At 36.4% G+C, this 17,064-nt stretch overlaps 1 protein-coding gene and 1 non-coding gene across 2 annotated transcripts; both read right to left on the bottom strand.

Moving 5' to 3' along the window:
• Nucleotides 1-5,492: 5,492 nt before the first annotated feature.
• Nucleotides 5,493-7,917, bottom strand: LOC130939966 (uncharacterized). The gene is made up of 7 exons (XM_057868025.1): nucleotides 7,585-7,917; nucleotides 6,850-6,905; nucleotides 6,660-6,744; nucleotides 6,529-6,562; nucleotides 6,291-6,390; nucleotides 5,790-5,865; nucleotides 5,493-5,501 (listed from the first exon to the last, which is right to left on the bottom strand). Exons 1-7 carry the CDS (start codon nucleotides 7,915-7,917, stop codon nucleotides 5,493-5,495), a joined length of 693 nt encoding a protein of 230 aa, XP_057724008.1.
• Nucleotides 7,918-13,630: 5,713 nt separating this feature from the next.
• Nucleotides 13,631-13,738, bottom strand: LOC130943221 (small nucleolar RNA R71). The gene has a single exon (XR_009071749.1). It is a non-coding gene; the product is annotated as a small nucleolar RNA R71 (small nucleolar RNA).
• Between the last annotated feature and the right edge of the window lie 3,326 nt (nucleotides 13,739-17,064).

The following is a 17,064-nucleotide window of genomic DNA, read 5'->3' as shown; positions in this document are numbered from 1 at the left end:
TTTGGTGAACTTCGTCTGATCATAACTTTTGCTGTAGTTTTCAAAAATTAATGATATTTATTTAGAATTAAAGATCTTTGAAAATCCTTGAAATCGATATAAAGTTTGTGAAAATTGGGTTTTTTAAGAGGAAGTTATGATCATTCAAAGTTGATGTTGAAAATTTGAAATTCTGCAAAGTTACAAAATTTTATGTGCGCACGCACAGCCTTGTGTGCACGCACACTCTGCGAAAAGTGTGACCTGTACGAACACATAGACCTGTGCGCCTGCACACGCAGAGGCAGGCAATCTGCTTGCGGCGCTGGCACAGCTGGTGTGCGTGCACACCAATAAAAAATTACAACATGTGCATACGCACGGACCTGTGCGCACGCACACGTTGGGGAGGCCAGTCTGTTGGGGGCGCTGGCACATGTTGTACGAGTGAACAGACCTTTTAAGTTTTGACACCTGTGCATACGCACACTTTTAAAAAATTTTTCTGGGCGTGTTCACGCACACCCCTGTGCGGACGCACACGCGCTGTTTCTCAAATTTTGCCTTGTTTTCAACTATTTCACCTTCCCGACGAGGTTGTAAGCTTCTATAACACTTTTTTAATATTTTTGGGCATATTTTTGAATAATCAAACATGGGAAAATATTTAAGGGTTTTAGCCGCTATTAATTGGAAAATTTAGACAAACGGAGGCTTAGGTTTCTGGCGTACTAAAAGTGGTCCAATATTATGTGGTGAATGATTGATGGATGAGATGAGGATTAAGGAACTGTTGAGTTCAGAACTGAAATGTGAATGAGCAGTGGATTGAAAAGAGTCGAGGACTCTGAATGAAGTGATGGATCCATCTTGTACTAAAAATGTTTTCGAAAACCACTGCACTACTTTTTCATTGAGATTATGAGACGTTATGCGCCCGGCAGGGGCCGAGGTTGGATTCCGCCTATCGAGGTAGTGGCGGTGGCATAAGGGCGGTGGTTCGTCCCGCTTGCGCTTAGATGTGAGGTCGGTGGTAATAGATCCCGCTCGCATCCCTTCGGATCATCAGAGCGTACAGGCGCAAAACCCTGGATAGTGATCCGAGCACTATATCTCGGGGGTTCCCACACCATGAATCCGAAGGGCAACATCTCCATGGAGATGTGTCGGGTTGGTAGTTGAACCGACAATGTGATATCACAGCCAGTAGGGCAGGCATTCATCATATGCATTTTCTACCTGTTTGTATGCTTTGCCGACTTGATATTGTTTTCCCTATCTGTATAACATGTCTAATTGCTATTTGTATTATTTGCTATATATTCTTCTACTTGTGTTTTACTTGTATTGTATATACTTGTGCTTTTACTGGGATTGAGGAGGTTCGGAAGGCGGTGGCGATGGGATCGCATGGCGGATCGGTTGGTGAAGGCTGTGGAACAGCGGTGTTTGTTTAGAGTAGAAATCCCTTAAGATAGATTACCCTTTTATAGTGCTACAGCTTAAGTTTTGTTAAGGTTTTACATATTATGCTTATTTGGTTTAGAATGCTTTAAGTTGGAATTCTTGGGATGGATATGGAGTCTAGGATTGCCTTTGGCATCCCGGGGTCTTATATCCTATATCACTGGGCACTATTACCATACTGAGAACCTCTGATTCTCATACCATATTTCTGTTGTTGTTTTTAGATGCAGGTCGCAATCCACCTCGGTGAGTTGTTTGGTTGGTGATAGAAGCGGAGGATCCGGATACCTTTTGAGTCTCTTTGATTTATTTTGTTTATTTATATATATCTCTCACTTTTGTATTTTTATTTTGGCCTAGAGGCTTGTGTTTGAGAGAGAACAAAACTTGTATAAGCCATTTTAAACTTCAGTTTCCTCTTATTTGTATATTTGGCTAGTCAGCTTAAACTCTGCGAGCCGTGGCTAGTTTCCTATGATATTACTCTGTTATACTATTATTTTGTTTATATCACATCTGTTTCTTGTGCTTTAAGTTAGACGCTTCGTTAGTTTGTTTTGCGCTTTTAAATCCTGTTTTTGAACTATATCCTTCATTAGGATTCTAGATAATATTATTCCTTTAATATATCATATGTATGAGCTTAGAACTATCGTAATCCTTGATTAACCTTTGCTTAACGACGCGAGGTAAAGCCTAGGCTAATTGGGGTGTTACACTTATAGGTATAGTAGTTTCATATTTATTTGTTGGTAAAATAATTTTCTGAAGGTTCTGATGCCTTTTATCAAGAACATGCATCTACCTGGTGATGTTTGTAAGAATAATATCTAGTGATGGTTAAAATTTTAAAACACATGAGGCTGTTAATTTTCGTGGTTTTAGATCAAATTGCACATTATTGCAATGCATGAATTATGTGAATACACAAAAGGAGAAGGATTTTCTAAGGGCTTTGATGCTCACTTCAATATTGAACAGACAAACAGAACTTCGGTTGAATTATTTCAAATGTATGATGATCACAGAAAGAAAGGAATACTTGTGCCTACCGAAAAAGAGTTTCGACGTTATTATGCTCTCCTTAAATTGGATAAGCATCTTGGTTATAAAGTAAGTTGTCATTGTTGTTCTTATCTTTAATGTTTCATTGGTAATAGAAAAACCTAAGAAAATAAGCAAGTTATCCTAGGTTGAACTTGCAGAGCTATTCCTTAATCTCGCTAAGATGACTCTAGAGACAAGGCAGACTCCAGAAGTTTTATTTGCCTGCGATGTAGCAAGATTTGTAATTTCAAATGGAAGTTAGCTACTTTTTTCCACCTTACTTTGCTTGATTATTATTAGGGGTATAGTGATTTCATTTGATTTTAACTTTAACTTGATTATTGGGTCTTTATTGATTAATCAATCAATTAATTAATTAATTCAAGACAATTGATTTTGTTCTATTCTTGATTTTCTCTGTTCTTGCTATGGTTTATTGTTCTTCACTGCTATTTATTTGTTGTTCTTGGCTTTTTGCTATTGTTTGTTCTTGATTTTCTATTCTTAATTTGTTGTTCTTCAAAGTTGCTAATTTTTTGTTGTTAATTTTTAATTTGTTGTTCTTCACTATTAGCAGTTGGCTACTTCTACTGTTATTTTTTTTGAATTTGTTAATTATTGATTTTAATTTATTGGTTCTATTATGTTTTGTTCTTGATTTTAATTTTTTTTATCTTCACTGCTGTTTTGATGGCTACTATTTTTTCATTTAATTTATTGTTGAATAAATAATTTATTGTTGTTCTCTTTTTGGTTTTGATTTACTGATGTGATGTTATTTTTCTGTGATATTTTTGTAGTTTGATTATAGTATAAGTGACAATATTGGTAAAACTGAAGGTGGAATTGGTGGATATATTTTTTGTGCACTTGATTTGCCAAGTCTTAGGTGTTGTTTGTATTTTTTTTAATTTTCAATGTGTAATGGGAACCGAGATGTGTAATGTATAATTAATTTTGTAGAAGTAGGAAGACATTTGTGTTTTGTAGAAGCAGGAAGATATTTGTGTAGCCAAATTAAAACATCTCTAAAGAAGTGAGTGAATACTTACTTTTACATGATATTGTAAGTGAGTCTTTTTCTTTGTTAGTTTACTAATTAAGTCATGTTATTTAGAGCTATTGAAAAGATAGAGTAGGCATTTGATCAAGCCCAAAGGCTTAGTTATTATTAGGTTAAGCTTCAATACCTAATTTTTTGAAACATGGTTTGAACTTTTTTAAACATGTATAATTTTGATGAACTAATTTATTCTATATGTGATATAATTTTTTAGTTCAATAACTAAAATAAAAATATAATATGAGGTTTATTTTAGTATAGTGACATACTCGCGGTTGATGATGGTAACAAATTAAAGACTCCATTGTGACTAAAACATTTTTGAGATACCTATCGATTTGTTACTAGTTTAAAAGGAATTTTCGATAACATTTGCGATAGTATTACAACTAATTGACTACATATTATTTTCTAGCAAATTAGTAACTACTTCGTAACTTTTCTTTCTCATTTAGAATAGCTTTGGTTTAACGATAAAATTCCTACAAATTTGATTAAGGATTTTCAAAGATTAGCTATAGATTTGCTACAGAATATGATAGATTTGCGATCATATTAGCGGACAACTTGCAACGAGTTAGATTCGGAAAAATTTCTCGCTAATTAGCGTCAACTAAGTATTCCATTTTGTCTATGAAGTTAGCTTGAATTTAGCGATGAGTCAGCTGCAGTAGAGTTTGTTGCTAATTAGCAACAACCTTTTAATCTATTTCTTCTATGGAATTAGCTTTTGATTTAGTGATAGATTTGCGACTATCTATTCGGTCGCGAGAAAACTTTTTGATGAATTAGCGACTGTTGTGTTTGCCTCACTGATCTGCGACTTGTAATTAGTAAGAAAAGCATTGGTTGCTAGGTGGTAGCTAATCCATCATAAATTATATTGTGTCAGATTAGCAATGATTTTTCGACTATTTTTACGGTAGCTAATCGGCCTTATTCTTGTAGTGTAGCCAATTGTACGTACAATTGACTAGAATGTTTCCTACTCAACAAGTTTCACAGGTACAAATATTTCTAGTCTACCACTGACTTTTTATTTCAAGTCCACTAGGCACTAGTACATCAGAAGCTATAATAATAATAATAATAATAATAATAATAATAATAATAATAATAATTATTATTATTATTATTATTATTATTATTATTATTATTATTATTATTATTATTATTATTATTATTATTGGATATAATGGCAGCTCATTGCTTTCTATAAAGTTGTGCAAAAAGTTATTCATAATTGTTTTTAATCTTGTCTGCAATATGGTTATATAATTTCACGTTGAAGAGTTCATTGCTGAGTTGACATTGGCATCTTTTTATGATTTTATTGAGCTATCATGCAAGCTTGTTTTGAAGCACTTCTCAGTTCCGTAGAAATTAAGGTAAGAATCTATTTAACAACTAATTATATATTGATGCTCTTATTTTTTTCTCAAAACGGAAAGTTGTTTTCTCATGATAATTGATTAAGGCAATCTACTAGGTTTGAGATGTGTGTGTGTGAAGAATAACTTTTATGGATGTTTTCTGCATAAATAATCACATAAATATCCTATGATGTCTTCTGATTTGTACGTGACCTATTTGAGACATTAGATTGCACTCAATGGGGTTGTTTTGCTCATTATTTAGAAGATAAGGTATATTATCTTCATTTCTATTTTTATAATTTAAATTTATATCTGACACTACAAGATTCAAGTTGATTTGTGGCGATTTTTTTCTAGTTTGTGGGGATTTGATACCCCACCAAAAGGTTAGTGGGAGTTTTCTAAACCTCCAAAATTTGAGGTGCCATGAGCTGATTTGTGGCGGTTTTGTAAAACCCCCAGGACATAAGTTAGTGGCGGTTCTTTATCTACTTTGTGGGGGGTTTTGAGTTTTTAATTTTTTGGCAGCTTTTTGAAATTTTTGTGGCAATTTAAAACCTTCACAAAAACTGAATTTTCAAAAAAAAAAATTACATCAAACTGAACTGTTGCAAACAATATAAAATTGTACCTAAACATATTTGAAAGCTATAAACTACTATTATTGATTGAAAAAATTACATCAATCAAGCTAAAGATTATTTAACTTTAAAGAAATTGGTAATTAGTATAGAATGAACAGAAATTTAAACAAATTACATCAATCAAATTGATATGAAATGAACAACTAGATCAATTAAATTTACATATTTTATATGATCTGACAATATATAAAATGATATCAGATAATAACCCACCACTGCAACAAGAAATGCGGCCTTAAGATTGCCACAGGCTTCACAGCAAGCTATATTTGTTAGGAAAGGGAACCATCTGCTCAGGTAAGAAACAAATATCAATAAGCAGAAAATAAGCATTAACTTCAAGTAAAACCTATACAAAATACAAATATGATAAAAAAAAACATGCTTCTGTAAAAGATAGAATCCTCATTCTTCTGAGAGACCCTTCATGAGTTGTTCTACACCATCCTAAGGATCCCTTCTCCTATAATAACTCTTTAGCATAAAAATGTAAAACAAATTATTGTAACTTGTTTCAAATAAATTGATTTCATAAGGAAATCTGCTAGATGGCTTTAATTGCTAGAATTACATGCCATGAGCCCATGAATAGTGACCTTTGCATGAATAAGTGGGCTTATCTCTACATTTCATCATTGACAAAATGTCATTCTCAAAGGATCTGAGCAATGAGTTTTATATAGTTAGCATTGTGAAATATTAGCAAGGCCTCACCTGTTCCACTTTCCACTAGCACCAGCAGAATATCCCAGGATATTGCCAACTGCCATCCATGAACAAAATATAGCATTTGCTACATTGCGTTGATCAAGACCTAATAATAGGAAAATTATTGTATCATAATGTTTCGTCAATATCAAGAAGGTATTTAATACAAGATGAAAATCAAGAATCCACATTATGATTGTTGAGAACGTGAACAAAGAAAGCATGTAAAATAAACAAGTTCTACCTGAAAGATCAGCCAAAAGTGCCCGAGTTGGCCCCTACAAATTAAAATTTGAAAACATAAAAAGAAAACTTACTTTCTTTCATCAATATAAAGATAACAGAAAGAAGCACATTCTAATTCTTTGACCTTACCTGCACAGTGTTGTTGGCAAGATCCAGCATCCAGAACCCAAAAATAAATACAAGAGCAATTCTTGTTCGGGTAACTTTAAATGTGCTGGAATTTCAAAAATATAGAATTCATTAGTATTTAAGTAGGTTCATAGACGTACAATTTTAAAAGCAAAAGTGTGGTAAAACTAAAGAGTAAACAAGAATGAACAGATGGCAAGAAAAACCTGTAATGTTTACTTGTATCTCCGAATAAATATCCAATGTCTATAGAAAATCCAATTAATATCACCAACATTACAAAGACATAATTTAGCTAATGTGAAATTAAGTGTCAAAGTAACCGAGAAGTAAACAATAAGGATCATTGATGCTTACAACCAAGGAAATCATAAGGGATCCTGCCAGAATGAATGGACCATGTTATTTGTATGTTTAAATTAATCCAATAATGAATCATAAATTTGTCCAGACCAACACCCATATTCCATAGATAGATATATGTTATAAAGTTAATAAACATTCAATGAAAAGGCATTGACGCTTGAATATAATTTAATGGAGCAATAGAAAAAAACAGGCATCAGAAGAAATTTAAAGAAAATTGATATAAAAATTAAAAATAAAGCAAGACCATATCACCTACCACAAGGCTCGTAATGCCAAACAGTGTCGAACAAAGTTTCTGCGGATAGATAACCATTTCTATTCACGAAATCCACAGAAGAGGTGCAAAAATAGCAATCTAGAATCATTGAAATCATAGAAGCAAGTGAGAAAGTATCCGTATGAAGCTGAACTTGGCACAAATTGGAGTTAATAGAGATCTCAAATTCAATTCACCTCTCTCACAGATATGGAGATTGTTTGAAAAAATTCTGAATGGAAGTGAGTGAGAAATTTAAGTCCCGAACTAAACAAGAACAAATTAGGAAGAAATTCTCACAGCAATGACTTGGAACATGAGAATCAGTTCCACGAGATCTGATAGCTTCGAACGTAGCTTCAATCGAAGCTTCCAGGGACTCCCGCTCGCTCGCTTTCCAGATCTTCTCCGCCAGTGCCACCGCGTCCGCGCTGAAATCGTACTTTGAATGTTGCAAGCCATTGGAGAAGAACCAGCAGAAGAACCAGTCGTGGAAGATGATGCAGAAGCAGAAGATCTAAGCATTACCTCAACGATCTGAATGGAATCATCACTGACTTGGAACGAAGGAGACAATGACGGCAACACCGGCAAGAAGATGAATGGCGTTGGCGGTGACGGTGGCAATGACATTGAGATTCTAGGGTTTCAGAGAGATCTCCCTCCCCCTCGTCCTCTCTCTCGAAGCCCTATTTTGAATTTTTTATTTTTTTGTTGGTATGGGCTGAGTGAATAGTTGGTTGGATTGGATTTATTTGTAATTAATTGGATTGGAAGTATTATAACAGGGAGAGTTTTTGTTAATTATTTAAGGAGATTTTATAACTTATCACAAATAAAATATATTATGGAGGTTTTTAGTAACTCCCATTAAAAAACTATCACAAACAAATAAAAATTTTGTAGTGTGAAGACTAACATAATAATCTTAGGTTGCTTAATATGTTTTATTAGCTAATCTTGATGTGTATTATACTTTTGTCTTAGGAATTGTATCAAGAGAGCAAAGTTGCACCGTAAAGAGAGCTAGGAAGTAAGTCTTCTTAAAGGAGTAATAAAGAAACGTCATCTTTTTCTAACGAAGACTTTATGTTTAGCGACTATATGTTAAGACATGTATAACTAAAAAAGCATATGTTATTTTTGTTACTTTATTTATGGCTTATGAGTTATGATTTTTAATTTTTGATACTATGTATGAATTATACAAAATATATGTCATATTTGATGTTTTGTTTATGGCTTATGATATCTAATTATTATGAAATTCTAAAAAAAAATTGTTTTAATGCTGTGAAAATAGCTATTTCAGTTGCTATTTTAAACAAGCAAAAGGTATTATTTTAATACGGGAAAAAATAGCATAAAATTATTATTTTAATAGATAAAGATTATGATTAAAATTGCCATTTTAAATGGCATAAAACTGGCACTTTAATTATATAAAATGAAGGTTAAAATTGTGGTTTTAAAACAAGTAAAAATTGCCCTTTTAATTGATGAAAATGGTGGTTTTAACCGCCACTTTAAATGATAAAAAACTATCATTTTATTAGGTAAAAACGGAAATTTTAGCTGCCGTTTTAAACAAAAAAACCGCCATTTTATTTGATTAAAATAGCAGTTTCAACCGCCATTTTAAACATGGAGAAAACTGTCATTTTAAACTATGAAAATTGTAGCAATTTTCTAAAAACCGCCATAATAACTAGAATGGCACCTAGAATTATGACTTTTTGTGAAAACGCCATTCTTGATAATAATGGGGTTAAAATTGCTATAATAACCCTTAAAAATTGTCGTTTTAACAAACCTTTTTTGTAGTGTATCCAAATTGCAGGTACACTTACTCACCAAGTACCAAAACTGCAGCCCATGTGTTCTTGAGTGATAACTCTAAGACGATCTTGCATGATGGCCATCGATGAATATGTTGGAAGGCACAACCAGTAAAAATATGTATGAGATGTTGGAAGGTGATCCTCATGTTTAGGAGACCTGTAAATGGAGAGACTCGAAGCCAAACCATGGAAGCCTTCAGCAGGTAAATATTTCACAGACGTCTAGAAGAACAAAAGTACCTTCCTCTTTTCACTTGTCATTCTCCTAAGAATCTGTCAGAGTTTTAAACAAAATGTAACATTTCTAACAATTTGAAAAGTATGAAAATGTTGGCAGCATCTCTATGCAAATGCTATATTGCAAGACTTTGTTATATGAAAACAAAAGGCATATTGAGAATGTTAGGAAAAACATTTGAATCGTTATAGGAAGAAACATCTATTTGTACAAAAGAAACATCTGAAACCTACAAAAAAACATCCAATAACTCAAAAGAAACATCCCAAAACCTACGAAATAACATTCGATAACTCAAAAACGAAATATCCAAAACTATAAAAAAATTAATTACAAAGAAATAAACATCCAGAAAGGCAATTAAATCTTTTAATTTTAAGAGCAACTAACATCAAAATCTCATAAAAGTAACCAAAAAGGAGGAAATTGGGGCGTTAATTCTCGAGAGAATTTTTCACTCTAAAAAAAAATTATATTTAGAAGTGAAAACAAACAAAGTATGGGCAAAGAGAAGAATGAAATACTTTCTTATTTAGTAGTTGAACCTTGAATTCTGACATTCTACGAACCATTTCTTGATTAAGATCAGTAGTACTACTTACACTTGCTGAGGCAATAGCCCAATTGATGAGCGGAAAATTTGTACGCTTTTTGGCATTGTTTTTAGTATGTTTTTAGTATGATCTAGTTAGTTTTTAGTATATTTTTATTAGTTTTTAGTTAAAATTCACTTTTCTGGACTTTACTATGAGTTTGTGTGTTTTTTTGTGATTTCAGGTATTTTCTGGCTGAAATTGAGGGACCTGAGCAAAAATCTGATTCAGAGACTGAAAAGGACTGCAGATGCTGTTGGATTCTGACCTCCCTGCACTCGAAGTGGATTTTCTAGAGCTACAGAAGCCCAATTGGCGCGCTCTCAACGGCGTTGGAAATTAGACATCCTGGGCTTTCCAGCAATATATGATAGTCCATACTTTGCCCAAGATTTGATGGCCCAAACCGGCGTTCAAAGTCACCCTCAGAATTCCCAGCGTTAAACGCCGGAACTGGCACCTAAATGGGAGTTAAACGCCCAAACTGGCATAAAAGCTGGCGTTTAACTCCAAGAAGAGTCTCTACACAAAAAATGCTTCATTGCTCAGCCCAAGCACACACCAAGTGGGCCCGAAAGTGGATTTTTATGTCATTTACTCATCTTTGTAATTCTTAAGCTACTAGTTTCCTATAAATAGGACCTTTTACTATTGTATTTTCATCTTTTAATCTTTTAATCTTCTGATCTTTGGAATCCTTTGTTCTTTAGATCTTTTGATCACTTTGGGAGGCTGGCCTCACGGCCATGCCTAGACCTTGTTCTTATGTATTTTCAACGGTGGAGTTTCTACACACCATAGATTAAGGTGTGGAGCTCTGCTGTACCTCGAGTATTAATGCAATTACTATTGTTCTTCTATTCAATTCCGCTTGTTCTTTGTCCAAGATATCACTTGTTCTTCAACTTGATGAATGTGATGATCCGTGACACTCATCATCATTCTCACCTATGAACGTGTGACTGACAACCACCTCCGTTCTACCTTAGATTGGGTGAATATCTCTTGGATTCCTGATACACGATGCATGGTTGATCGCCTGACAACCGAGTGCTCGCCTGAAAAACGAGCCAGCCATTCCGTGAGATCAGAGTCTTCGTGGTATAGGCAAGAACTGATGGCGGCATTCAAGAGAATCCAGAAGGTCTAACCTTGTCTGTGGTATTCTGAGTAGGATTCAATGATTGAATGACTGTGACGTGCTTCAAACTCCTGAGGGCGGGGCGTTAGTGACAGACGCAAAAGAATCACTGGATTCTATTCCGGCCTGATTGAGAACCGACAGATGGATAGCCGTGCCGTGACAGGGTGTGTTGAACATTTCCAATGAGAGGATGAGAGGTAGCCACTGACAACGGTGAAACCCTTGCATAAGCTTGCCATGGAAAGGAGTAAGAAGGATTGGATGAAGACATTAGGAAAGCAGAGAGACGGAAGGGACAAGCATCTTCATACGCTTATCTGAAGCTCTCACCAATGATATACATAAGTATCCCTATCTTTATCTTTATGTTTTATTCATCATCTATACCCATTTGAGTCTGCCTGACTAAGATCTACAAGGTGACCATAGCTTGCTTCATACCAACAATCTCCGTGGGATCGACCCTTACTCACGTAAGGTATTACTTGGACGACCCAGTGCACTTGCTGGTTAGTTGTGCAAAGTTGTGTAGTGATCACAATTTCGCGCACCAAGTTTTTGGCGCCGTTGCCGGGGATTGTTTCGTGTATGGACAACTGACGGTTCATCTTGTTGCTTAGATTAGGTATTTTTTTTCAAGAGTTCTTAAGAATGAGTTCTAGAGTTTCATGATGATATGTTGAAGTCTGGCTGGCTGTGAAGCCATGTCTAATCTTATTGGACCGAGGTTTCAACTTATCATCACAAGAGCTTGTTGATTTCTATCAATCTTGCTATTGGAGCAATGATCTGCTAAGGCTTGGCTAGCCATTGGCCATGTCTAGTGTTTTGGACCGAAGCTTTCTTTGAAAGCTTGGCTGGCTGTGAAGCCATGTCTAATTCCTGGACCGGAGTCTTAGACTAACATTGCAATGATTCCTAGAATCCAAATTGAGAATTCTGAAACTTTTATTTTCTAGTTTCATATAATTTTCGAAAAAGCACAAAAAAATTACAAAATCATAAAAACCAAAAATATTTTTATGTTTCTTGTTTGAGTCTAGTGTCTAATTTTAAGTTTGGTGTCTTGCATGCATTGTTTATTTGATCTTGGTTCTATTTTCAAGTCAATAGTACAGGGAACTGAAGATTCAGAACATGCAGCAGAGGAATTACACAGAAAAAGCTGGGCGTTCAAAACGCCTAGTGAAGAAGGACAGACTGGCGTTTAAACGCCAGCCAGGGTGCCTGGTTGGGCGTTTAACGCCCAAAAAGGTAGTGCATTGGGCGTTAAACGCCAGAATGTGCACCATTCTGGGCGTTTAACGCCAGGATGGCACAAGGGGGAGGATTTTGTTTTCAAAATCAATTTTTTTCAAGTTTTCAAAGTTTTTCAAAATCAAATCTTTTTCAAATCATATCTTTTCAATCAAATGTTTTCAAAATCAATTTCTTTCCTTTTTCAAAGATACTTACTAACAATTAATGATTTGATTGAACATTTTAAGTATGTTGCCTTTTCTGTTGAGAAAGGTTTAATGTTTGAATCATATCTTTTCTTGTTAGGCAAGTCATTAATTTTTAAAATCAAATCTTTTTAAATTGTTTTCAAAATCATATCTTTTCAATCATATCTTTTTAAAACCATAACTTTTCAATCATATCTTTTTAATCACATCTTTTTCAAAACAGTTTTTAATCATATCTTTTAAAATCTTTTTCAAAAATTACTTGATTTCTTTCCCACTCTTGATTTTCGAAAATCAATTAAAGTTTTTCAAAAATGTTTTCAAAATATTTCACTTGATTTTCGAAAATTTCTTCCTCTCTTCCCACATCCTTCTATTTATGGAGTACCACTCATTCTCAATGCACAATTCGAACTCTATCTAATTAAGTTCGAATTCTTCTACCTCTTCTTTCTATTTTTCTGTTCCTCTGACACCTCAAGGAATCTCTATACTGTGACATAGAGGACTCCATATTTTCTTGTTCTCTTCTCTTTCATATGAGCAGGAACAAAGACAAAGGCATTCTTGTTGAAGCTGACCCTGAACCTGAAAGGACCTTGAAGCGAGAGCTAAGAGAAGCTAAAGCACAACTCTCTGTAGAGGACCTGACAGAAATCTTCAAAGAAGAAGAAACCATGGCAGCCGAAAACAACAACAACAACAACAATGCAAGGAAGGTGCTGGGTGACTTTACTGCACCTACTCCCAACTTCTATGGGAGAAGCATCTCTATCCCTGCCATTGGAGCAAACAACTTTGAGCTTAAGCCTCAATTATTTTCTCTAATGCAACAGAATTGCAAGTTCCATGGACTTCCATTGGAAGATCCTCATCAGTTCTTAGCTGAATTCTTGCAAATCTGTGACACTGTCAAGACTAATGGGGTTGACCCTGAGGTCTACAGACTTATGCTATTCCCTTTTGCTGTAAGAGACAGAGCTAGAACATGGTTGGACTCACAACCTAAAGAAAGCCTGGACTCATGGGAAAAGCTAGTCAATGCCTTCTTGGCAAAGTTCTTTCCACCTCAAGAATTGAGTAAGCTTAGAGTGGAAGTCCAAACCTTCAGACAGAAGGAAGGAGAATCCCTCTATGAAGCTTGGGAAAGATACAAACAATTAATCAGAAAATGTCCTTCTGACATGCTTTCTGAATGGAGCATCATAGGTATTTTCTATGATGGTCTGTCTGAACTATCCAAGATGTCTTTGGATATTTCTGCTGGAGGATCTCTTCATCTGAAGAAGACGCCTGCAGAAGCTCAAGAACTAATTGAAATGGTTGCAAATAACCAATTCATGTACACTTCTGAAAGGAATCCTGTGAACAATGGGAGTAATCAGAAGAAAGGAGTTCTTGAGATTGATACTCTGAATGCCATTCTGGCTCAGAACAAGATATTGACTCAACAAGTCAATTTGATTTCTCAAAGTCTGTTTAGAATGCAAAATGCACCAAGCAGTACTAAGAATGCTTCATCTGAAGAAGAAGCTTATGATCCTGAGAACCCTTCAATGGAAGAGGTGAATTACCTAGGAGAACCCTATGGAAACACCTATAATTCTTCATGGAGAAATCATCCAAATTTCTCATGGAAGAATCAAGAGAGACCTCAACAAGGTTTCAATAACAATAATGGTGGAAGAAACAGGTTTAGCAATGGCAAGCCTTTTCCATCATCTTCTCAGCAACAGACAGAGAGTTCTAAGCAGAACACCTCTGACTTAGCAACCATGGTCTCTGATCTAATCAAAACCACTCAAAGTTTCATGACTGAAACAAGGTCCTCCATTAGGAATTTGGAGGCACAAGTGGGACAGCTGAGCAAGAAAATTACTGAACTCCCTCCTAGTACTCTTCCAAGCAATACAGAAGAAAATCCAAAAGGAGAGTGCAAGACCATCAACATGGCCGAATTTGGAGAGGAAGGAGAGGAAGTGAACACCACTGAGGAAGACCTCAACAGGCTTGCACTGACCTCCACTGAGTTCCCCAATGAGGAACCATGGGAATCTAAGGCTCAAAATGAGACCATAGAGATTCCATTGGACTTACTTCTGTCATTCATGAGCTCTGATGAGTATTCTTCCTCTGAAGAGGATGAGTATGTCACTGAAGAGCAACTTGCTAAATACCTTGGAGCAATCATGAAGTTAAATGACAAGTTATTTGGAAATGAGACTTGGGAGAACGAACCTCCTTTGCTCACCAAAGAACTGGATGACTTGTCAAGGCAGAAATTACCTCAAAAGAGACAAGATCCTGGGAAGTTTTCAATACCTTGTACCATAGGCACCATGACCTTCAAGAAGGCTCTGTGTGACTTAGGGTCAAGTGTAAACCTCATGCCTCTCTCTGTAATGGAGAAGCTAGGGATCTTTGAGGTACAAGCTGCAAAAATCTCACTAGAGATGGCAGACAACTCAAGAAAACAAGCTTATGGACTTGTAGAGGATGTTCTGGTAAAAGTTGAAGACCATTACATCCCTACTGATTTCATAGTCCTAGAGACTGGGAAATGCATGGATGAATCTATCATCCTTGGCAGACCCTTCCTAGCCACAGCAAGGGCTGTGATTGATGTTGATGGAGGTGAACTGATCATTCAAGTGAATGAAGAATTCTTTGTGTTTAAGGCTCAAGGATACCCCTCTGTCACCATGGAGAGGAAGCATGAAGAGCTTCTCTCAAATCAGAGTCAAGCAGAGCACCCACAGTCAAACTCTAAGTTTGGTGTTGGGAGGCCACAACCAAACTCTAAGTTTGGTGTTGAACCCCCACATTCAAACTCTAAGTTTGGTGTTGGGAGGTTCCAACATTGCTCTGAGTATCTGTGAGGCTCCATGAGAGCCCTCTGTCAAGCTACTGACATTAAAGAAGCGCTTGTTGGGAGGCAACCCAATGTTATATTTTATCTATTTTCTTTTGTTATTTTATGTTTTTTTTGTAGGTTGATGATCATAAGAAGTCACAAAATCAATTGAAAAAGCAAAAACAGAATGAAAAACAGGAAGAAAAACAGCACACCCTGGAGGAAGAACCTACTGGCGTTTAAACGCCAGTAAGGCTAGCAGGTGGGCGTTTAACGCCCAGTCTGGCACCATTCTGGGCGTTTAACGCCAGAAAGGGGCACCAGACTGGCGTTAAACGCCAGGAAAGGGCAAGAACCTGGCGTTAAACGCCAGAAATGGGCACCAGCCCGGCGTTTAACGCCAGAATTGGCTCAAAACGTGTTTTTTCATGCCATTTGGTGCAGGGATGACTTTTCCTTGACACCTCAGGATCTGTGGACCCCACAGGATCCCCACCAACCCCACCACTCTCTCTCCTCTTCACCCATTCACCAATCACCTCAACACCTCTTCCCCAAAAACCCTTCACCTATCAAATCCCATCTTTCTCTTCACCACTCACATCCATCCTTCATAAAACCCCACCTACCTCACCCTTCAAATTCAAACCACTTTCCCTCCCAAACCCACCCATACATGACCGAACCATGAGCCCCCCTCTCCTATATATACCCTTCTTCACCCTTTCATTTTCACACAACCTACAACACCACTTCTCCCCCTCTTTGGCCGAACACAAAGCCATTCCATTCTTCCTCATTTCTTCTTCTTCTACTCTCTTCTTTCTTCTTTTGCTCGAGGACGAGCAAACCTTTTAAGTTTGGTGTGGTAAAAGCATTGCTTTTTGTTTTTCCATAACCATTTATGGCATCCAAGGCCGGAGAAATCTCTAGAAAGAGGAAAGGGAAGGCAAAAGCTTCCACCTCCGAGTCATGGGAGATGGAGAGATTCATCTCAAGGGTGCATCAAGACCACTTCTATAAAGTTGTGGCCTTGAAGAAGGTGATCCCCGAGGTCCCTTTTTCACTCAAAAAGAGTGAATATCCGGAGATCCGACATGAGATTCGAAGAAGAGGTTGGGAAGTTCTCACCAACCCCATTCAACAAGTCGGAATCTTAATGGTTCAAGAGTTCTATGCCAATGCATGGATCACCAAGAGCCATGATCAAAGTGTGAACCCGGACCCAAAGAATTGGCTTACTATGGTTCGGGGGAAATACTTGGATTTTAGTCTGGAAAATGTAAGGTTGGCATTCAACTTGCCTATGATGCAAGGAGATGAACATCCTTACACTAGAAGGGTCAACTTTGATCAAAGGTTGGACCAAGTCCTCACTGACATTTGTGAAGAGGGCGCCCAATGAAAGAAAGATTCAAGAGGGAAGCCGGTTCAATTGAGAAGGCATGACCTCAAACCCATAGCTAGAGGATGGTTGGAGTTTATCCAACGCTCAATCATTCCCACTAGCAACCGGTCCGAAGTTACTCTAGACCGGGCCATCATGATTCATAGCATCATGATTGGAGAAGAAGTGGAAGTTCATGAGGTTATAGCCCAAGAACTTTATAAGGTGGCGGACAAGTCCTCTACCTTGGCAAGGTTAGCCTTTCCTCACCTCAT

This window comes from Arachis stenosperma, chromosome 7 (genome assembly GCF_014773155.1).
Source record: "Arachis stenosperma cultivar V10309 chromosome 7, arast.V10309.gnm1.PFL2, whole genome shotgun sequence".
NCBI lineage: Eukaryota > Viridiplantae > Streptophyta > Magnoliopsida > Fabales > Fabaceae > Arachis > Arachis stenosperma.
Note: the sequence above shows the minus strand (reverse complement) of the source record. Positions and strands in the feature narration are given on the sequence as shown.